Source organism: Scyliorhinus canicula, chromosome 6 (genome assembly GCF_902713615.1).
Source record: "Scyliorhinus canicula chromosome 6, sScyCan1.1, whole genome shotgun sequence".
Lineage (NCBI taxonomy): Eukaryota > Metazoa > Chordata > Chondrichthyes > Carcharhiniformes > Scyliorhinidae > Scyliorhinus > Scyliorhinus canicula.
In genome coordinates this window covers 99,016,264-99,040,846 of record NC_052151.1, presented here as the reverse complement: position 1 = coordinate 99,040,846, position 24,583 = coordinate 99,016,264, and the positions used below count along the sequence as shown (strand labels likewise).

At 45.3% G+C, this 24,583-nt stretch overlaps 1 protein-coding gene across 3 annotated transcripts in view; it reads left to right on the top strand.

Annotated features, from left to right (window-relative positions):
* trdn (triadin) overlaps positions 1-24,583 on the top strand; it is a 289,756-nt gene that overhangs the window by 183,789 nt on the left and 81,384 nt on the right. For all 3 annotated transcript variants that reach the window (XM_038799724.1, XM_038799725.1, XM_038799723.1), the window contains one exon: positions 16,507-16,584. In XM_038799724.1, coding sequence (XP_038655652.1) covers positions 16,507-16,584 — 78 coding nt within the window. The remainder of the gene's footprint in view (positions 1-16,506; positions 16,585-24,583) is intronic.

The window sequence follows — 24,583 nt, the reverse complement described above, 5'->3', positions numbered from 1 at the left end:
TTTGGAGGGCAGCGGGGGTGGGATTCACGTTGACCCCCGGCAATTCTACCACCCAGCAGGGGGTTGGAGAATCCCGCCCATGAAGTCAGCAACAACTTTTAAATGTACTTGTCAAAGGTTTCCTGACTCCTGGGCAGGCTTTCGCCATGGTTCACGGAGATCACAATTTCAGATTTTAATTCCCACCCGCCTTCATTTACATTGGGTTTCCCCATGCCAAGACAGCAAAGTCCGGCCTATTGTGGAAAGCATGAAATCTTCTTATAATTTAACACTTTTCACTTTTGAATTCCAGAATGGTACGGAGCCAAAGTATGTGGAAAGTTATAAGGGCAGGTGCATCAAAAAGACTTGTAGAGGTAGCCTAATCAATGTTTAAAATTGTAAAAGGATTCAATAAGATAACTACTTCCTCTGTTGGGGAATCTAGAACAAGGAGACATTAACGGGCAGAATTGTCTGTCCCATCCCGCCCCAATCCCCTCCACCCCCTGCAAACCCCCCTCTTGCGGTGTGTTTTCTGGTGGCAGAGGTGACTCGTAATTGGCAGCTGGTGGGATCTTCCAGCCCGCAGACGTCTACAGAGTGTTGCGTGGCTCACCTGTTCCCTGCCGACGGACAGGGCTGGAAAGTCCCATCTATCTTAAAATTATAAATAATAAGAGTGAAATCAGAATGCATTTCTTCACATAGAGGGTAGTGGAAATCTGGAACTCATTCTTCAAATAGACTGTGGATGCTAGGTCACTTGAATCTTTCAGGACTTAGATTGATTCATTGTTTTGGGTATCAAAGGATATTAAGTGGTGACAAATGAATGGGTTTGAGGCACAGATTAGACATGATACAATTCAGTGGCTGAACAGGCTTAAAGGGCTGAATGGCCTACATTCGTAACTGTGCTCATATATTATCCACAAGCAGATTGGAGACGAGGTGAACACCTAACTCACTGACTCTGCCAATATGAGGCTTGAGCTATTTCAATTCCCAAGTCTCATCCGCATTCCACTGGTGCTCACAGTGAAGCCTAAAGTTTGGGACTTTTCTGGTCCAAGATCCTCTTTCAGCTGTGTTCACCTGGCAGGTGTCGCCACACAACTCATCAGTTTAACTTACTGTTCGGTCCAACAATGTCAACAGACCATGAGAATTAAGGAAGGTTGTTGTGGGCTATGAACAGGTTTGCCAGCCACTTGTTCAGGAGAGCAGAATAGAAGGCACGGAAAGGCATGCAATGTCAATAGGATAGTATTTTATTTTAACTGCCTATCAATCTGCCCTGTTTAAAATCTTCTCTTTTTTTCTGTGAAATTACAGGTTACTATATAACTAATATGCCAGGGTCAGTCAGTATGTCAGTCTCATAACCTGAAGGTTCTGAGTTTTATGGGGCTGTTCAGCACAGGGCTAATTCGCTGGCTTTGAAAGCAGACCAAGGCAGGCCAGCAGCACGGTTCAATTCCCGTAGCAGCCTCCCCGAACAGGCGCCAAATGTGGTGACTAGGGGCTTTTCACAGTAACTTCTTTTGAAGCCTACTTGTGACAATAAGCGATTTTCATTTAATTTCAGGGGGATGGGAGCCTAAGCAAGGAGTCAGAGAAAGGGGGAGCAAGGACAAAAGCAAAAGGTAGAAAACTGAATAAGATAAGTGATAGTTGGAGAAACCAAGGGAAAAATTCAAACAGGGCAGTAGAGAAAAATATTGGGAGCAAGACAAACGTTGTGAAAAAGGCAAACTTAAAGGCTCTGTGCCTTAATGCATGGAGCATTTGCAATAAAGTGGATGAACTAATCGTGCAGATAGATATAAATGGGTATGATATAATTGGGATTACGGAGACATGGCTGCAGAGCGAATAGAGATGGGTACTGAATGTCCCAGGGTTTTCAGTATTTAGGAAGGTCAGGCAGAAAAGAAAAGGTGGTGGCGTGGCACTGCTGGTTAAAGAGGAAATTAACACAGTAGTGAGAAAGGATATTAGCTCTGACAATGTGGAATCTGTATGGGTAGAGTTGAGAAATACCAAGGGACAAAAATTATTAGTGGGTGTCATAGAGACCTCCAAACTACAGAGGTGAGGTTGGGAATGGCATTAAGCAAGAAATTAGAGATGCATATAACAAGGGAATATCAGTGATCATGGGTGATTGTAATCTTCACATAGATTGGGAAAATCAAATTAGCCACAATACCGCAGAGGAGGAATTCCTGGAGTGTATATGGGATGGATCGTAAAGAGCAGTCCATCTTAGACTGGGTACTGTGTAATGAGAAGGGAATCATTGCCAATCTGGCTGTACGAGACCCCTTGGGGATGAGCGGTCATAACATGTTAGAATTTTTTATCAAGTCGGAGAGTGAAGTAGTTGATTTAGAGACCGGGGTGCTGAATCTTAATAAAGTGAACTATGAAGATATGAGGTGTGAGTTGGCCTTGATAGATTGGGGAGAGTTACTCAAAGGGATGACAGTGGATAGACAATGGCAAACATTCAAGGAACACATGGAGGAACTACAGCAACTGTTCATTTCTGTCTGACACAAAAGCAAAGGTGGTAAGGGGGCCAATCCATAGCTTACAAAAGAAATTAGAATAGTATCCGATACAAGGAAGAAGCATACAGATTGGCCAAGAAAAATAATAGGTCTGAGGTTTGGGAACAGTTTAGAATTCAGCAAAGAAGGACAAAGGCGTTGATTTAGAAGGGGAAAGTACTATACGAAAGGAAGCTTGCAGGGAACAGAAAGACTGACACTCAGAGTTTCTACAGATACTTGAAGAGGAAGCGATTGGTAAAGAGAAATGTAGGCCCCCTGCAGACAGAAACAGGGGAATGCATAATATGGGACTAAGAAATGGCTGAGCGATTGAATACATATTTTGGTCTGTCTTCACAAATGAGGACACAAATCAGATCCCAGAAATGTTGGAGAATGAAAGGGTTAGTGAGAGGGAAGAACTGAGGGAGATCAACATTAGTAGAGAAATGGTGCTGGGAAAATTGATAGGATTGAAGGCGGATGAATCCCCAGGGCCTGAGAATCTGCATCCCAGAGTGCTTAAGGAGGTGGCTCTGGAAATAGTGGATGCATTGGTGGTCATCTTCCGGGATTCTATATACTCTGGACCTGTCCCTGCAGATTGGAGGGTAGCTGACGTCACTCCGATATTCAAAAAGGGAGGTAGAGAGAAAGCAGGGAATTATAGACCAGTAAGCCTAACATCGGTGGTGGGGAAAATGCTTGAATCCATTATCAAGGACTTTATAGCGGAACATTTTGAAAGCAGTGGCAGGATCAGTCAGAGTCCGCATGGATTTATGAAGAGAAAATCATGCTTGACAAATCTGTTGTAATTCTTTGAAGAGGTAACCAGTACAGTTGACAAGGGGGAGCCAGTCGATGTGGTGAACATGGAGTTTCAGAAGGCGTTTGACAAAGTCCCGCATAAGAAATTATTGTGCAAAATTATAGCGCATGGGATTGGGGGAAATGTATTGAGGTGGATAGAAAACTGATTAGCAGAGAGGAAACAGTATAGGAATTAATGGGTCCTTTTCAAATTGGCAGGCTGTAACTAGTGGGGTACCACAGGGATCGGTGCTGGGACCCCAGCTATTCACAATATGTATTAATGATTTGGATGAGGGAACAAAATGTCACATCTCAAAGTTTGCAGATGATATCAAGTTAGGTGGGAGGGTGAATTGTGACGAGGATGCAGGGATCCTACAGCAAGACCTGGACAGGTTGGGTGAGTGGGCAAATAAATGGCAGATGCAGTATAACTTTGATAAGTGTGAGGTTATTCACTTTGGAAGCAAAAACAGGAAGGCAGATTACTACCTGAATGGTTGTAAATTGAGAGAGGGGAGTGTGCAGCGGGACCTGGATGTCCTTGTGCACCATTCGCTGAAGGTAAGCTTGCAGGTGCAGCAGGCGGTAAAGAAGGCCAATTGCGAGAGGTTTCAAGTATAGAAGCAGGGATGTGTTGCTGCAATTGTATGGGCCTTGGTGAGGACACACTTGGATATTGTGTGCAGTTTTGGTCTCCTTCTCTGAGGAAGGATGTTCTTGCTCTCGAGGGAGTGCAGCAAAGGTTTACCAGACTGATTCCAGGGATGGAGGGACTGTTATATGAGGAGAGATTGACAAGGTTGGGATTGTTCTCACTGCAGTTCAGAAGAATGCGGGGGGGGAATCTCATAGTGACTTATAAAATTCGAACAGGACTAGACAGGGTAGATGCAGGGAAGATGTTACCAATGATGGGTGTGTCTAGAACCAGGGATCACAGTCTGAGGATTCAGGGTAAACCATTTTGGACAGAGATAAGGAGACATTTCTTCACACAAAGAGTGGTGAGCCTGTGGAATTCATTATCACAGGAAGTAGTTGATGCTAACAGTTTGAATATATTCAAGAGGCGGCTGGATATAGCACTTGGGGAGAATGGGATCAAAGACTATGGGGAGAAAGCAGGATTAGGCTATTGAGTTGGATGATCAGCCATGATCGTGATAAATGGAGGAGCAGGCTCGAAGGGCCAAAAGGCTTCCTCCTGCTCCTATCTTCTATGTATCTATGTAACTAGAAGTTTGCTAATATAGGGCGAAATTCTTCGACCCCCCCGGCCGGGTCGGAGAATCGCCCGGGGCCGGTGTAAATCCCGCCCCCGCCATGGCTGGAATTCTCCGCCACCCGGGAATTGGCGGGGGCGGGAATTGCACCGCGCCGATCGGCAGGCCCCCCGCGCCGATCTGCGTACCCCTTGCAGCGATTCTCCAGCCTGCGATGGGCCAAAGCCCCGCCACTGAGAGGCCAATCCCACCGACATGGTTTCAAACACCTCTGGTGGCGGCGGGATTGGCGGCGCGAGTGGGGCCCGGGTTCCTGGGGGGGGGGGGGTCGCAGGGCGATCGGACCCCACGGTGGCCTGGCCCACGATCGGGGCCCACCAATCGGGGGGCGGGGGGGCACTCTTTTTCTTCCGCCGCCACCACGGCCTCCACCATGGCGGAGGCGGAAGAGAACCCCCCTACCACGCATGCGCCGGTGGTGACGTCAGCGGCCGCTGACGCACCGGCGCATGCGCAAACCGGCGATGGCCTTTTGGCCAGCCCCGACGCCGGGCGGCGGGCATCAAAGGCCGTTGGCGCCGGTTTTGGCGCCAGTCGGCATGGCGCCAACCACTCTCCTAGCCCCTAAAAGTGCGGAGAATTCTGCACCTTTGGGGAGGCCCGATGCCGGAGTGGTTGGCGCCACTCCGCTATGCCGGGACCCCCCCCCACCCCACCGGGTAGGGGAGAATCCCGGCCATAGTGTCTTGACACATTTTCATAGGATTTCACTGACCAAATATATCAAACTTCCAATTTTGATCGTTTTCATTTACAGTTGTCGTTTATAGTTTTATCTGAGATCTACAAGAAGGGCCTCTGATTGACTGCAGTTCTATGATGGACTTAATATTTTTAAGCAAAAGGCCCCATTGTTGAAGGTTATCTGAAGGCATTTAGTGTATCTCCATTTACAGCCAACAGAGAGCCTGGGTTAATTTGACTCTATCCCAGTGTTTCAATATGCATGGCGTGAGCAACCATTTCAGCATTTAGCTATGAGCTATGAGGAGAAACGTTTTAAAGGGTCACAAAGTTTGCGATACTTTTAACTTATTTCACATGGAATAGGTAAATTATCTGTTAGTTTAGAATTTGAGTCTTGATCTGATAATGTATACATTCGTTCTGCCTGCAGAAAATGAAGAGAATCACGTAAATTGCATTTTAATAAACTGACATTAAGTCAGATAGTTCTATGATCAATTTCTTGATCTTACTATGTTTTTGCAGCTACTGGACCTGGGGGAGCAGTTGGTGATGCTGACCCCCAAGTTAAATGCTTAGCATAGAACTCAAAAATGTAATTGAGTTTGTCCTTGAGATGAGATAATAACCTGAGGCCTTATCTGCATGTTCAGGAGAGTATTGAAAATGATAAGTAGTTGGAACTGTTTAAAGAAGAAAAGTGGAGTTCTCCTAGTGAACTAACCTCCCTGCCCAATGTTGTCAGGATAGATTGACTGTCACTAAATTCATTGCTGCAGGATCTTCCTGTGTGCAAAATGATTATTGTATTTGCTACATATCACAGTCAGCATTTCAGAGCAACTAATTATCTGTGAAGTGCTCTGGGCTGATTTTGGCAGATTTGATGAAGTATTATTTAAGCACAGGTCATAATTTTAGATTTGGATAATGTGGCGCTAATCAAAATTAAGTGCAGTTACAAATCATATTACCAAAAATGAACTTAATATTCTGCTAATACTCCTCTCATTTTGTCTAGTGATAAGGGCTGGAATTTTCCGTCCAGTCACGCCAGCGGGATTCGCCAGTCCTGCTAAAGGGAATGGAGTTTTGGCTGAGCGCCAAAGTGGGTGGAGTTTTGGCAGTGGTGGCAGGCAAACTTGGATCAGGGAATACCAACCAAGATCATAAAAAGTAAAGGTACAAAATCAATTCCCAAGAAATTCCATTCAAAGGAAAGCGGAAAGAGAAAAGAGACTATGAGAGTAGAATAACACGAGACATAAAAATAGATTGTCCACATTTCTATAGGCATGGAAATAGGAGAAGGATAGTTTTTTTTTATTCTTACATGGGATCAGGGCATTGCTGGAAAGGCAGCATTTCTACCCATCCCTTGGATTGAGTGGCTTGTGCAATTTCAGCTGACAGAGCAGTCAATTACATTGCTATGGGTCTGGAGTCACGTACAGGCCAGACCAGGTAAGGATGGCCAAATGTCACTTCCCAAAAGACATTAATGAACAAAATGGGTTTTTATGACAATGAGTGAGTGTCATGGCCACCATTATCAAATTGGGGAATAAGGAAATGACTGAGATGTTAAACAAATACTTTGTATTGTTAGGAACAATGTCAAACTCTAGCTTTATTTTAAAATTTGTGATAAGAAAGGTGGTTCCATTTCCATTTAGGTTTTTTTATGAGCTTGGTCCTTGGAAATGTGGAGGACCTCCTAGCTAAAGGTCGTCTGAATTTGTTAGTATAAATGCATTTTTTAAAATAAATTTAGAGTACCATTCTTATTTTCCATTTCAGGGCAATTTAGCATGGCCAATTCATCTCCCTCTACATCTTTTTGGGTTGTGGGGCTGAGACCCACACAGACATGGGGAGAATGTGAAAACTCCACATGGACTGTGACCCGGGGCTAGGATCGAATCCGTGTACTCAATGCAATGAGGAAGCAGTGCTAGCCACTGCGCCACTGTGCTCCCTGTATAAATGCATTTTTACTAAGGTTTTACAACCCTTAAAGTGAAGAGATGGATTACCAAGGGGTTCGTAGTTTAGTGATTTTTGGGAAAAAATATAATTTTAAAAGAAACTGTGCTGTTGCCCAGCAACAAGTATCCAGTGGCACACAGAGGGCGAAATTCTCCGCCCCCCACGACGGGTGGGAGAATAGCGGGAGGGCCTTCCCGACATTTTTGCCGCCCTCCCGCTATTCTCCCACCCGCCCGCCGAAGTCCCGACCCGAATCGCTGCCGCCGTTTTTTTACGGCCGGCAGCGATTCTCAGCTGTTAGATGGGCCGAAGTCCCAGCCCTTTCCGCCGTTTTTACGAACGGCAAACACACCTGGTCTTGCCGTTCGTAAAAACGGCGTCACAAACTCGCTTTTTATAACCATGGCACCGATTGGCACGGCAGTACCACGGCCGTGCCAAGGGTGCCATGGGCCCGCGATCGGTGCCCACCGATCGCGGGCAGCGGGCCCGATGCCCGCGCACTACTTGTCCTTCCGCCGCCCCGCAGTATCCATTCGAGGGGCGGCTGAGGGGCAACCCGGCCCGCGCATGCGCGGGTTTCGCGCAAAAACGCGATGACGTCACCCGCGCATGCGCGGGTTGGAGTCTTCCAAACTGCGCATGCGCGGCTGACGTCATATGACGCGTCAGCCGGCGCTAACTCCGGCAAACGGGCTTAACGATTTTCGTTAAGCCCGTCTTGCCGGAGCCTACGGCGTCGGGCTGCTAGCCCCGACCGGGGACCAGAATCGGTCCCCCGTCGGGAAGGGGCGCGCTGCCGTAAAACCCGCCCGGGTTTTACGGCAGCTTTACGATTTCTCCCGTTTTGGGAGAATCTCGCCCAGAGAGAGGGAAAGACTAAAAATAGTCTGTATGTCAGAGAGCAAAGACAGGAGTTCTAAGCTTTCTAAGCTTTCTGATCAGAAACACTGCAAGGATGCTGGGGACTGAGTTTATGGAACTCGTGTTTTCTCTGTTGTTGAAGTAATAGTTACTTTAAAATGCAGATTTGGGTGTCTCTGGGTGAGATAACGAGCGAGATCAACCAGTTGCGTTGTGCCCAAATAGCAGCTTAGATGGCTTAGATGAGCAGACAGAGTGCCATCCAAGTTTAACTGGAAGTAATCATTGAGTTAAACACAAAGAGGGTGCTGATTGATATAGATAGGTCAGATGATTAGGCCAGATTATGACAAATGGAATGCGAAATGGCGAAGTTTGAAGTTATTCAGTATGATAGGGAAATTAGAAAAAACATTTTTTGAATGGCAAGAGACTGGAAAATGTTTGCATTCAGAGGATGTCCTTATACATGAAAAACAAAATGTTAATATGCAGGTACAGCAAGCAATTAGGAAGGGAAATGTTATGTTAACATTTTGTTACAAAAGGTTTGGTGTATAAAGTGAAGAGGAATTAGAACAATTGTAAGCAATGTTGATGAGGCCATACCTGGAGCACTCTGTGTAATTTTGACCTTCGTTGAAGAATGAACATACATGTTGTGGGTCTGAAGTCACATGTAGGCCAGACCAGGTAAGGATGGCAGATTTCCTTCCCTAAAGGACATTAGTGAACCAGATAGGTTTTTACGACAATCGGCAGTGGTTTTGTGGTCATCATTTGACTTTTGATTCACCTGCCATGGAGGGTGCAATGAATGTTCACTGGACTGGTTTCTGGGCTGAGGCACTTTTTTTTATTTGTTCATGGGATGTGGGTGTCACAGGCTGGGCTAACATTTATTGCCCATCCCTTATTACCCTTGAGGCCCTTGAAGGGACAGTTAGTTAAGAGACAGCCACATTGCTGTGAGTCTGAATTCACATGCAGGCCAGGTAAGGATGGGAGATTTCTTTGTTTGAAGGACATTCATGAACCAGATGGGTTTTATGACAATCAACAATGTTTTCATGGCCATCATTAGACTTTTAATTCCAGATATTTTATTGAGTTTACATTCCATCACCAGCTGTGGTGGGATTTGAACACAGGTCCCCAGATCATCGTCCTGAGTCTCTGGATTACTAGTCCAGCAACAATACCACTATGCCATCACCTCCCTTATTGACACATATAATAAACCTAAGGGGCTTTATGGAACAGATACTGAGGGTGGGATCTACCTGTCACATTGTGCCTGAAAAGCAGCATTGTGCAAGGTGACCGGTAGATGCTGGGAGCAGCGCCGGCCCTAGGGTTGCTGGCGCCCCGGGCAAGCTGAACTTCGGCGCCCTTGGGGGGGGCGGGGCCATGGGGGGGGGCCATGGGGGGGGGGCGAGGAGGGGCGGGGGGGCGGACCCGAATGGGGGCCTGGGGGGGCGGAGGGCGGGGCGGACCCGAGGGCGGGGCGGGGGGGCGGACCCGAGGGGGGGGCGGTCCCGAGGAGGGGGCGGGGGGAGTGGACCGATCGGGGGGGCGGGGCCGCCCTGGGGGAGGGCGGCCACCGCGCATGCGCTGGTTGGCACCGGCCCAACTGCGCATGCGCGGGACCCGAGTCTGGCGCCCCCTAGCACATGGCGCCCCGGGCGACTGCCCGAGTTGCCGGTGCCTTGAGCCGGCCCTGGCTGGGAGATCCCACTTTCAGGTCTACTGGCTTGCCGCGCCTTGTGAGATCAACCGCGATCTCTCGAGACCCTGCAATGTGAACCCCGCCCATTGTGGGTGGGATAACTTTCTGCCAAATCTGCATAGTAGAATGAGACAGTTAGTCTCACTGTAATATGCGTTCCCGAGACCTAACCAGTTTGGGCCCAATTTTAACTCTGTCCAAGTGAATAGGATGTAAATGAGTTGAAATGTTGTCCATTTCCGAATTAGTTAGTTCAAATCTTTGCAAAGCTTGTCTCGTCTTCTTTAGTTCTCTTATTTTTCTTTCAGAAGATTCTGCTTTACTTATTTTAGCCTTTAATCCTTTGACAACCATTCCCTTACTTGTAATGGTTTTCTTCAGAATTTGCTTGTACACCTGAGGTGATTCATAAATATCGATGAGAAAGTAACTTTCAAAATAACCATGCTTTGCCTGGATGTTCATTACCTTATCTTCTCTACTTTCTTAAAAGGTCTGACAATTGCAAACAGGTCCTCCTTAATTCTTATTTTTCAAATTCTTACTTTAATTTTACTCTGAGGGAATAAGGAAAGCAGAAGGTTCCATGAACATTCGTATCCTCGATGATGCCAGAGTCCATTTCGTGCAAAAGACAAGGCTGAAGCATTTGCAAACATCTCTAGCCAGGAATGTTTAATGGATGATCCATCATCTCGGCTTCCTCCTGAGGTTCCCAGCATCAAAGATGCCAATCTAATTTAACTTAATTTAATGCCAATTCATTTCACTCCATATGATATCAAGAAATGACTAAAGGCATGAGACATGGGTAAAGATCCCAACAATAGCCTGGCTGTAGTACTGAAGATGTGTGCTCCAAATCTAGCTACTCCCCTTGCTAAGCTACTCCAGTGTAGCTACAAAACTGGCATCTGCCCAACAGAGTGAAACATTGACCAGATATGGCTTAGAATCATAGAATTTACAGTGCAGAAGGAGGCCATTCGGCCTATCAAGTCTGCACTGGCCCTTACAAAGAAGTCTCTCTTAACTCACCTGGCTGCTGGATCCATATTACTTCTTGCAGTATTTTCACACTTATTTAAATTGTGGTGTGGCAAAAACTCGATGCAGGTGGTTATAAAGCAGTGATTGATAAAAAGTTAGAAATATAGCCTTTTTGTGAAAATGAGCCATTTAATAGCTCTCCAACAATGGCACTTTAAATTAAGAATCTGGTAAGGTTTAAAGTATATTTAAAATGCATCTCTTGATAATCTCACTCAAAGCAAAATTGCTGAGTTAATGTTTCAAAATTGACTCAAGATACCTGATGATCTAGGAACACGATTAGCATTTGGCTTAAAATTGCTTCAGAAAGCATTTATAGGACTATAATATCCAATTTTGAGAACCTAACAAGCAAAAGGACCGCAGTTACACTATCAACTTTTATATCCAAATAAGTTTATGCATCATCTCTTCTAATTCCACACCTCCATCCTATCCCCCCATAACCCAGTAATCCCACCTAACAGTTTTGGACACTAAGGGCAATTCAGCATGGCCAATGCAAATTTTTGGTCTGTGGGAGGAAACCAGAGCACCCGGAGGAAACCCACGCAGACACGGGAGAACATGCCGACTCCACAAAGACAGTGACCCAAGCCAGGAATCAAACCTGGGACCCTAGAGCTGTGCCGTGCCGCCCAACATAAACAGGAAAAATATAATTTGGCTAATTACCACCCCATCTGTCTGCATGGGCAAATCATCAGCAACGTGCTGGAAGGTGTCATTGATAGTAATATTAAGAGACACTTAGTCAGAAATAACCTGCTCACTACTACTTAGATATGATTGTGCCAGGACGAACCAGCTCAAAATCTTATTACAGACTTGATCAAATCGTGATCAAATGCGTTGAATTCCAGATGTGCAGTTGGAGAGTCTATCTTAATTTTTAAATGTTTTAATAATCTTTATTGTCACAAGTATGCTTACATTAACACTGCAATGAAGTTATTGTGAAAAGCCCCTAGTCACCACATTCTGTTCGGTACACAGAGGGAGAATTCAGAATGTCCAAATTACCTAACATTTCGGGACTTGTGGGAGGAAACCGGAGCACCTGGAAGAAACCCACTCAGACACAGGGAAAACGTGCAGACTCCGCACAGACAGTGACCCAACCCAGGAATAGAAACTGGGATCCTGGTGCTGTGAAACAACAGTGCTACCCACTGTACCACCATCAAAGTAACATCACACCCATTTGACTGAGGGTAGCATCAAGGGCTCTTTTAAAATTGAAGTCAATAGATGTCAGGAGGGAAATTCTCCGTTGGTTAGTGTCATACTTTGTACAAACGACAAGGATATATTTGTTCCTGAAAAATGCTGATAAGTGGCAAGTAACATTTCTGCTACACTGTGCCAGAAAATAACAATCTCCAACAAGAGCGTTTTTCTCTCCTTGACAGTCAACGGCTTTGCCATCATTAATCTCCCAGCATCAATTTCTTAGTGGTTTCCATTGACTAGAAATGTAACTAGTGCATTGTGGATTCCCTTAGTGCTTATCTTCCATGTGTCTCTGCCTGGCGGAGTGCTATTACACTGTATTACACCATTGGTCGCAGCATGGCTGGTGGAAGGCTGCTGACCTTTAGTCAAGGATACAGCTATTATAAGAAAGTGCGAACTGCCTCCCTTCGATTCAACCTCCTGGGCTGGCCACAACAAAACAAAAATATCCTTTTCATGAGGATATGCCTTTTCCAAATCAGAATGTATTTTACTATTGAGCTGTCACCAATAAGGAACCAATCAAACAAGAAAGGGCAAATTTATTAATCATCGATCTCCACATTAAGGATGGCAACATGCAAGCTGAGTTTACATGACTTCAGTCTGAGCTGCCACGGAACATTGTGTGGCTTCTGCTTGTGCTGCAATGGAAGCTGGGACATCAGCCATCAGACATGACAACGTGGGTGTGTCTGTAATTGTTGCCGTGGAGTTGGTCACCACTTCCATGCTGGAAAGGATGGCTTCCAAGTTCCGTGCAAGGCCCTGTGCAAGGTTATTTTTCTGAATTCCTTCATCCTAATCTGAGTCCTCTGCAGTGGAACCTGTGTGCAACATCATCTTTTGGTGAGCTGGCACCTGTATTATTCTTTCCTCTGCCCTGACTGAGAACCCCCTATACCTAGCACCTTCCCACAAGCTGATCCCACACACTCGAACGTACATTCACTATCAGTATCTGAACTCGTGGTTGCGGGTTTCAGAGCGAGCAACTGTGTTTCCTCATCATCAGAATTTTCTTCCAGTCCAAATTCTTACTTCTGCACCACTGCTGGGTCAGGTTGCAGTACTTGGGTATCTGAAAAGATAAAGGCATCAGTGGGAGGTAAGAAGGGAGGAAAGCAAGAGATGTATCATTAAACTATCTGCAGCTTGTGAAACAGAACAAATTGTGGAATGAGAGGAAAGTGGGATATGAAAAAGAGGATTAGGTCCAAGTATACTATCATCTTCATGGCTGACTTTGGATTTTGACATTATCACTTTAGTGATGGTGAGTACTATCTCTTCCATATGGATGAGGACAAGCAGTATGCCTGTTTCCTGAAAGTTTACTCCTGCTTTCTTTGATTTGTGCACCACCTTGTCCTGCAAGAGATAGGGATTGTGTCAATGTTGTTCTTAGCATATATTCTCACCCATATACTTTTTATCGTTTGGTCAATAGTGGGGGAAAGAGGTGGAAGGGCTTCTGAGCTGATTATCAGACTGTTGAACCATGTTGAATACTCTTTCCGTGGATAATATGTCCTGGGGTTAGACTTGAATCCGGAGATTCTGGTCCTAGGGTAGGGGCGCTATCACTGCTTCACAAGGCCTACTCATGGCATAATGTTTTGGATTATGTAGCTGCCATGTTTGAATAGCTGTCAATGTGAGATGTGGGTGTGAGGCTTGCCACGGTGTGAAGTATACAAGGGTGAAGTGAATCTGTGAATCTGAGGTATGAAACATGGCTGATAAACATTTTTAGTACGTGAACAAAGCAGTTGTACTGAATGGAGCAGTGCTTCACTTGTTAAAAACAATCTCTCTACTTTGAGCTTTGCCACAGCAAGCAGTTACGAGGCGGGCAAAGAAAACATTTCAGGGGCATTCTCAAATCCTCTCTGAAAAAAATGCAATATACCCTCTGATTTGTGGGAATCGCTTCCTTGAGACAGCTTGAGCTGGAGAAGCATCTGTGAAAGGCCAAACAGAAACAGTGGAAGGAATGTACCAAAATTCCAGCATTCCACCCCCCGCCTCAGCAAACCGTACCTTCCCCACCTGTGGCAGTGTGTGTGGATTCAGCACTGGACATTTTAGCCACCTCAGGACCCACAACCCTGGAGTAGAAGAAAATCATCCTTAGAACATAGGGAACATAGAACAATACAGCACAGAACAGGCCCTTCGGCCCTCGATGTTGTGCCGAGCAATGATCACTCTACTCAAACCCACGTATCCACCCTATATCCGTAACCCAACAACCCCCCCACTTAACCTTACTTTTTTTTTAGGACACTACGGGCAATTTAGCATGGCCAATCCACCTAACCCGCACATCTTTGGACTGTGGGAGGAAACCGGAGCACCCGGAGGAAACCCACACACACACAGGGAGGACGTGCAGACTCCACACAGACAGTGACCCAGCCGGGAATCGAATCTGGGACCCTGGAGCTGTGAAGCATTTATGCTAACCACCATGCTACCGTGCTGCCCTTGGTCCTGAGGGACTGCCTAAGAAGAAGAAGGTTTATTTGAGGATGAGTTTACTGATCGTGACCATTCATGTAAGCTCAATAAACGTCTTCTTGCAGTGCAACCAATTCCTGGGGCTATTAAAGTTTGTCTAGGGAACCTCTCTGCCCCTCCAGCAGTGTCTTATTCTACTTTGGGGAACCTTGGAGGATTCCACTTACCCTGTTTCCGCCATTAGTTACCTGTGTTGCAGATAAGACTCTCTTATCCAGCCACTTCCAGCACCTACTACAGCTAGAATGTGGAGGTTGCTGTTAAGTAGCCTTTAACCAACATTCAGTGACTGTGCACAAATTTGGACCCCTGCTGAGGTATGCAGCTATTGCACAGGGCATTTAGGATTGGGTTGCATACTACAGTATTTAATAATCAGTCAATATGAAAGTTGCATTCTGCATGCATTAGGAGGACAAGTGCAGGTTAATTACAAATGTTAGTCCTTGTGCTTGTTTTTGGAAGCTATTCAATTTTGCTCCCAAGATGTCAATTGAGTCATACACTTTTTATACAGCACACTTAATATGCTTTTGTTATTGATCCTCATAAACTACCATGGTCTGCTACCTTATTTTCTCCAGGTTTTCCCTATAATTCAATATTTCCTTTCTTATGTTCTTATTTCATGTATTGTGCATTTTAACCTGTTTACCAAAACCTATTGCACTACTTGCGCCAATTGCCTGGGTTTGGACGCGTTGTAGTTGTTCGTCGCACCCGACTTGGTGATGCAATGAAGCCGTTCAATATCATGAGAGGTCTCTTGCGAGATTTGCGATGCTCGAAACATCTCACGAGATTTAACCGAATCTCGTGAGACTTTGCGATCTGGATCTTACCAACGCGGGCGAGATCCGGATTTGCATGTTTAAGTGAACCATTCGGCTCCTTTGAACATGACTGCGCCATATTCTCCTGGGGCCCCGGAACTAACTGGGAGACCTACCAGGGCGACATTTAGCATTGGTTTCCACAAATGTGGATTAGGCATAAGAACACCCTGGGGGAGGCGGGGAGGCGGGGCGGGGGGGGGGGGGGGGGGGGGGGGGGGAACTCCCAGGTCATTAGAGATCCCCGGGTTGTTGGGCTCTGAATAGGATCGTACCCTGGAACTCCTGCTGGCACCTGGACACCTTGACACTGCCAATCTGGCATCTTGACAGTGTCACTGGCAGGGAAATTCCCAGGTACTTGACTGGCAGTGCCAAGGTGCCCAGATGCCAGGTTTCCGGTGCCAGGAATTGGGCTCGGGGTGCCTTGATCTTAAGAGGTGAGGCGAGAGGGGAGAGTCTCGAGGTCCCCGTAAGGGTTTTGTGTGCAGTTGAGGGGTCCAGGCACTGTGGTGGGGTGGCTGAGGAGGTTCGAAAGATCGGGGCGGTATTTAAAAGTGGCTGACGAGCTCACTGGCAAAGCAACTTTAAACATCGCGCTGAGAAACACCCCACTAAACATGCCCAAAATGGCAGTCTGTTTCTGTCCCGTGAAATTATGCCCATGTTACTTACGCCAATAGCCTGGGTTTGAATGCTTTGTAGCATCACAATATTGTTCAACGTTAAAAATTAAATAGTAAAAGATAATTAAGCTGAGTGAAGAACAATGCAGTACTTATTGTAGTAGCAGGAGAGTTAATGTGCTTCTTCAGTATAATGGAAACACTGTGTTGGATTTATGTAATAATGTAAATCACCTTCCAAAGTGATTTTTAAAATTCTGATTGCAATCTCATCAGGTTCTTCATTTCTGTTTAATGGAATGCATCTTTTCATTTCTGCAGTCACTCCAGCTCCAGAACTACTCAAATCTCCAGAAAAGAAACTTCCAACCAAGGAAACTACTGGACTGGTTGTTCAAGGTAAGTTATGTTTCTTTGTCATGACTGACAGATATTCAAAAACAATTATGCAGCTATGCGACACATTTGTCACACAATAAATTAAATGCTTAATTGATAATGGTATTTGATGATATCTGCACCCATTTTGCCAATCATAGCACTTGGGTAGTTTTGTAAGGATCATACTTTTAAGTTTAAGTAAGGTCTATCAGTTCAAAATCATACAATGATTCATCAGAAAGTAGGTTGGTATAATACATTTAGAATGAATTACAATGAGAACTTTGAATAACGTAAGAGAATACAAGTTTATAAATGGTTTCAAGTTTAAATGAAGCCATGAGCATAATGTTATTGTTCCCACAATCCGTCCGCCTGGAATTTATCCAGTCTATGGGAAAATATTTGATTTGCCCCGAGACGCAAAGAATATTGATCTATCCCAATCTTCCACTCTTTGAAAATAATAATAATCTTTATTGTCACAAGTAGGCTTACACTAACACTGCAATGAAGTTATTGTGAAAAGTCCCTTATGGCCACATTCTGGCACCTGTTCAGGTACGGAGAGGGAGAATTCAGAATGTCCAAATTACCTAGCAGCACGTCTTTCGGGACATGTGGGAGGAAACTGGAGCAGCCAGAGCAAACCCATGCAGACACGGTGTGAAGCAACAGTGCTAACCACTGTGCTACCGTGCCGCCTCAGAATTTCGGCTTTACATTTATTTTCGGTGTCTTTATACCACAGCTGATGAGCAACTGACAACCACTGTAGAGTAACCAATCAAACCGCAGATCAAGAAAAATGTTGACACTCCTTTCTTTTTGTTTTCCATCACTCTGCTGCCCACCTCTGAGAAAAAGGTAAATGCGTTGGGTGGGATTTTCTTTTCCTGCCAAGGTAATGGCCTTTTAAAAGGCTTGCCATGTTTCATAGCCCTGCTCCCTTTGCGATGGGGCCCCCACATTCTGCTAATTTTATTTCCCAGAATTTGAAAAAAATTGGCCGTAAAATTTACTTTTCTTTTACACAAGCTGCTCTTCTCTCTGGAGAAGAACTTGGATGTTATCCCTTTGCAATGTGCACGCGTACAATATTTTCAGATCTTCGTGTACCTGTGAGTCAGTATCCTGTAGTGTTGCTTTTGGAGACTGTGGATTAAGGGGTGTGGACAGCTCACATGTGGGTAGGAAGAAAGGGAGGTATTATGTGCAAAGAGCACTCCCAAGGTTAGTATCAAGCTTCCTTACTGCCCTGTGAAAAACATTTTTTACAGACCGGCCTGCCCATTCCTGCCCGACTGCCCACGTGAACAATATTATGGCGCATGCAGAGTGTTATCGGGGTCAATTGGCTGAATGAGCTCAATTGACCCTTAATTATTTATTTATTCTACTTGGTGGAAGGGAGAAAAAAAGTGACTGAAAGATCACCTGACTGGAGATAAATATAGAAACCATTCGGCAAGTCAGTTAGCAGATTTGAGAAGAACAGACAAATTAATATTTCATGGGTAAAAATTACAAATGAAAAAAAAATGTTATTTTGCTAGCTTGGATAAAGGATGACGTTGCTTCTTCTCTCTCCATAATCAATGATTAATTTCAGATTTCCAGTGTTTACTGCTTTTGCTTTTCATTAATGTGAAACAGGCACATTGATTGTCGTTTGAGATTATATTTAGCATTTATATCGACCGCACACTTTTAGGCCCCTGTGTCTGCTTATCCCTCTTGGAAACATGCTCTTTAACTCTGATGGTGACACACTTAGTTTAGAAGGTGGAGTGGCAAGTTTCCATGGTGATCATTTACTTATGAGAATCTGCTCGGAGATGGCATGGATTGTGAATAATATTAAGAGGTCTATTTTGAACCTTCATATGGGCATTCCAGAGTGCTCTGCATTTTTAAGCTGAAAATTATGTTTCCTTTTTAGATGCTTGTGATCTGAAATCATTTGTTCAGATGAAATTTTTTTTTGTTACAACTAACAAACAACTAAAAGCCAGGAAACCAAATTGTCTCAGTAATCACAGTTAAGATTATAAAAAGGCCTTTGGCATCTCGAATAATTCTAATTTACAAACTGATTTTAATATTTTTGCATAATTTCTCTCATCTGCATCCTTTAATTTTTATAACTTCTATTTATTGTCGGAGAAGTTGTTGAACTTATGAAAGGGCTCCTTAAGAAGAATTTATTTTCTCAAAAGATTTTAATGCACCAGCAATATATTGTCCGTCTATCAATTCAGTACTTCACAAACATTTTCCTTGTGTGACTTCATTTAAACATCTCAGAGTTGTGGGGGGGGGATTCAGTTTTACAGTGGGGAGGGGTGGGATGTAGTGGGCCAGACCAAAATAAGGCAAAATAACAGGACAGCAAACATCATTATTTAATTATTAAAGTGCCAAAATAAAACAAAAAGCAGTATAGAGTAGCATTTAGCACTGTAATAATCAAATGAAAAACAAAGCCACAGCCTTTAATAGCCATCAGTGCTGTTTCAAAGTGTCTAAGTAAAAAACAGCAGCATGATAAAAACCACAGTATCAGAAAGACAAAACAGCAGCATTATTGCCATCACTACTGTATCAGGGCTAGAAGAAAAGAAAAATACTGCAACCTTCACTGCTATATCAAAAGGCCAGAGGGAAAGAAAACAGCGCAATTACAAGATAAAAGCAAATTATTGTGGATGCTGGAATCTGAAGCAAAAACAGAAAACACGAGACAATCTCAGCAAATCTAACAGCATCTGTGGAGAGAGAAGGAAGCAAACTATGGTCAATTATAGTTAATTAATGGAAAGCAAAGAGTGGGGATTAATGGGTGTTTCTCTGGTTGGCAATTAGTAGATAGTGGTGTCCCTCAGGAATCTGTGTTGGGCCCACAATTGTTCACAATTTACATAAATGATTTGGATTTGCGGACCAAGTGCAATTGGCAGGATTTTCCGATCCTCCCGCCGGGTCGGAGAATGCCCGGGGGGCAGCACGAATCCCGCCCTGATGCCGCCTGCCGTATTCTCCGCTGGTAGCAGCCCCCCGGCAATTCTCCAGACCCCGATGAGCCTAGCGGCCGTCCGTTTTCTGGCCTGTCCCGCCGGTGTGGGTTACGCATGGTCCCACACGGCGGGATCTGGCAGGTAAGTCGGTGGCGTAGTCCTCGGGGGGGGGGAGGGGCGGGGCGGGGGGATCCGACCCCAGTTGGGGCCCACAAATCTGCGGGCAGGCCTGTTCCATGGGGCACTTCTTCCTTCTGCGCCGGGCCCTTGTAGTGCTCCGTCATAGTCGGTGCGGAGAAGAGAACCCCCCGCGTATGGACCAAAATACGTTGGCCGGTCTGCGCATGTGCGGAACCATGCCGACGGTTCCACACATGCGCAAGATCATGTCGGCCCTTCAGCGCATGCGCCAACTGATGCAGTTCCTATGGTGCCAGCTGGAGTGGAATTCCGCACTTTCGGGGGCTATTGACGCCGAAGTGGTTGGCGCCGGTTCTCCCGCCGGCATGGGGACTTAGTCCCCCAGAAGGGAGAATCCCACAGAATGTATCCAAGTTTGTAGATGATACGAGGATGAGTGGTAAAGCAAAAAGTGCAGAGTGTACTGGATGTCTGCAGAGGGATTTGGATAGTTTAAGTTAATGGGCTCGGGTCTGTTAGATGGAAATACAATGTTGACAAATCTGAGGTTATCCATTTTGGTAGGAATAACAGCAAAATTGATTATTATTTAAATGATAAAATATTAAAACATGCTGCTGTACAGAGGCACCTGAGTGTCCTAGTGCATGAGACGCAAAAGTTGGTTTACAAGTGATTAAGAAGGCAAATGGAGTTTTGTCCTTCATTGCTAGAGGGATGGAATTTAAGACTAGGGAGGTTATGCTGCAACTGTATAAGGTGTTAGTGAGGCCACACCTGGAGTATTGTGTTCAGTTTTGGTCTCCTTACCTGAGAAAAGACGTACTGGCACTGGAGGGTGTGCAGAGGAGATTCATTCGGTTAAGAGTTGAGGGGGTTGGATTACGAGGAGAGGTTGAGTAGACTGGGACTGTATTCGTTGGAATTTAGAAGGATGTGTGGGGATCTTATAGAAAAATATACAATTATGAAGGGAATAGAGAGGATAGATGCGGGCAGGTTGTTTCTACTGGCGGGTGAAAGCAAAACTAGGAGGTATAGCCTCAAAATAAGGGGAAGTAGATTTAGGACTGAGTTTAGGAAGAACTTCTTCACCCAATGGGTTGTGAACCTATGGAATTTCCTGCCCAGTGAAGCAGTTGAGTCTCCGTCATTAAATGTTTTCAAGATAAAGATAGATAGTTTTTTTGAATAATAAAGGAATAAAGGGTTATGGTGATCAGGAGGGAAAGTGGAGCTGAGTCCACAAAAGATCAGCCATGTTCTCATTGAATGGCAGAGCAGGCTCGAAGGGCCATATGTTCTAAATATTTTGATTCTGGATGACTCATTTCCAAGACTAAAGTGAACTGAAAATAGGTTGAGACTGATACTGTTGATGGAGGAATGAGTGGGGGAAGGGGGGCGGGGCTTGATAGAAGGCCAGCAATAGGTGATGATTGTCATAGATGCTATGAACAAAAAGACAAAGGGAATGTATGCGGTGGTGATAACAAACATGAAGGGTGCTGAGAGTAGCACATTAAGAGATCAGAATATGTTAATGAAAGAACAGGGGTAACAGTGTTTCAAAAGACAAATTGTAACAGGGAACAGATGGCCCTAATAGGGTGGGGTGGGGGAATTCGAGGCAATGGTGAGGGGAAAATGGATCACTGAAAGAAAGGAAAATAAATTGATAGAGATAAAAGTGGGGTAAAGGTGGAGGAGAGAATTCACAGTTTGAAGTTGTTGAACTCAATGTTAAGTCCAGAAGGCTGTAATGTGCCTAATCGGAAGGTGAGGTGCCATTCCTCCGGTTTGCACTGGGCTTCACTAGAACATTGCAACAGGCCAAAGACGGACATGTGGACATGGGAGCAGGATGGTGAGTTGAAATGGAAAATTACAGGAAGGTCTGAGTACTGCTTGCAGATGGACAGAAGGTGTTCTGTAAAGTGGTCACCCAGTCTACATTTAATCTCTCCAATGTAGAATAGATTGCATTGGGAGAATCGAATACAATAGAATCATAGAATTTACAGTGCAGAATGAGGCCCCTTGGCCTATCAAGTCTGCCTCTGGAAAGAGCACCTTCCCTCAGCCCAAACCTCCAGCCCATCCCTGTAACCAGTAATCCCATCCAAACTTTTTTGGACACTAAGGGAAATTCAGCATAGCCAATCCATATCTTTGGATTGTGGGAGGAAACGGGAGCACCCGGGGGAAATCCATGCAGACACAGGGAGAAAGTGAAAACTCCCCACAGTCACCCGAGGTCGGAATTTAACCAGGGTCCCTGGAACTGTGAGGCAGCAGCGCTAAACACTGCCACGGTGCCGCCCTCAGATTGAAGGCCTCACGTGAAGTGCCGCCTCACCTGAAAAGGGGCAAGTGCTGTACCTTCTGAGATTGCATGGGAAAGTGCTGTGGCAAGAGGCTGAGGTGTTGGGGATGATCGGAGGAGTGGACCAGGGTATCCTGGAGGGAAAGGATCCTGATGGGGGATTGAGGGAAAGATGTGTTTGGTGGTAGTGTCATACTGGAGTTGGCAGAACTGGTGGAGGATGATTCTTTGAATGTGGTGGCTGGTGGGGTGAAACGTGAGGACAAGAGAGACCCTGTTCAGGTTTGGGGTGGGGGGGGGGGGGGGGGAGGGAAGTGGTGAGAGCACAGGTGCGGTAGATGGATCAGACATTGTTGAGAGTCCTCTTAAGAAAAATGGATGGGAAACCATGACGAAGGAAGAAGGAAGGCATGTCAGCAGCACTATTTTGGGAAGTGATATCGTCGGAACAGATGTGGCAGTGGAGAAGGAACTGTGAGAATGGAATGGAGCCCTTACAGGATGTGGGGTGTAAGGAGCTGTAATTGAGGTAGCTGTGGGAGTTGGTGGGCTTGTAATGGATCCTCGTGGACAGTCTATCACCAGAAATGGAGATGGAGAGGTCAAGGAAAAGGGAATAGAAGTGTCGGTGATGGACCATGTGCAGGTGGTAGGTGGGGTGGGAATTGGAAGCGAAATTGATAATTTCTTCCAGGAAGCGGCACCAAAACAGCCATTGATGTACCGTTAAAAGAATTGTGGGATGGGGCCGCAGTATAACTGGAATAGGGATGTTCCTCTTACCCCATCGAGTGACAGGCAGAACTGGGACCCATGGGGGTACCCATAGCCACACCTTTGATTTGGAGAAAGTGCAACAAGTTATAGGAGAAATTGTTCATTGAGAGGGCAATGTTCTGCCAGACTGTGGGGAATGGTGGTGGATGGGGATTGTTCAAGCCTCTGTTCAAGGAAGAAGCGGAGAGACTTCAGACCACTCTTGTGGGGGTGGAGGTATAGAGGAATTGGAGATCTAAGGTAAAGAGGAAGTGCTAGGATGGGGGAACTGAAAGTTGATGATATGCTGTAGGGCATCAGAAGAATCGCGGATGTGGGTGGGAAGGGACTGGACAAGAGGAGAGAGTATGGAGTAAAGAGAGGAAGAAATTAGTTCAGTGGGGTAGGAATAAGCTAACGCGATAGGCCTACTGTAACAGTCCTGTTTGTGGATATCGGGAAGGAGGTTGAAGAGGGCTGTCCGGGATTGGAAGCTGTAGGAGAACCTACTGTAACAGTCCTGTTTGTGGATATCGGGAAGGAGGTTGAAGAGGGCTGTCCGGGATTGGAAGCTGTAGGAGAACCTACTGTAACAGTCCTGTTTGTGGATATCGGGAAGGAGGTTGAAGAGGGCTGTCCGGAATTGGAAGCTGTAGGAGAACCTGCAAAGCTAAGATAGGGCTTGTAAGCATTGGCAAAGCCACAGTAAGTACTGACATCTCTCCTCCACACAATCATCCACAAGAAAGAATCATCCTTTACATGATGGATATTAATAGAGTAAAACATCACAACATACTTAACAGGAGTGTTATCAAACAAAATCTGACACTGACAAAGAGATATCAGGACAGTCGCGCACAGAGTTGGTCAAAGAGGAACAGTTTGTGTTACAAGGTGAAGAGTGAATTATAGAGGTGAAAAGGTGTATGGAGCTAATTTCGCATCCTGGGACTTTGGCAACTCAAGGCCGCCAGTGGTGGAACAATTAAAATCTGAGATGTGCAAGAAGCCAGAACTCAAGGTGTGCTAATCTCTTGAGGGGTTGTAGGGCAGGAGGAGGTTAGAGAGTTCAGGATGAGCAAGGGACAATTTGAAAACAAGGGCGAGTTTAAAAACTGAAACGTTGCTCGACTGGGAGTTACTGTAGATTGGCAAGTACACAGGTGGACAGGTGAAAGGGACTTGCTGGCAGTTCTGGATGGACTGAAGCTTTTGGATGGCACAAGATTGGAAGTCGGTAGCACAGCACTGGAATAGTTGCACCTGAAAGTAATAGAAGCATGGATAAGAACTGAGGCGATGGAGCAGGCAGTTGATGTTATGGACATGATTGTAGGTAACCTTAAAGATGTGTCAGAAGCGCTTCTAGATGTCAGATAGTATACAAAGGCTGTGAACAGCATGGTGCAGCTTCAAACAGTAATCATGCTGGGATGGAGTTAGCTATGGATTTGGCCAGGTTGGGGGGTGGGGGGGAATGGGGGGGGGGGGGGGTGCAAACGATGCCCAAGAGATTATTATGGATAATCCATAATTCCACCAACATAATGCCCTTTACAGAAACTTGTTTGACTGGGTAATAAAAGGGTAATAAATGACAACAGGACAAAAAGGCCTTAGAGGAATAAATAATAAAGAAGAAAATTAAAGGAAAAATAAGGTAAAAATAAGGCTCTTGTCCTGAGTAGCAGCCAAAAATACACAGGGCGAATGGACATGGGAAAGCTCTAGTTTCATAGCAAGATTCGGATAAAATGTGAATACATCGGAGGAA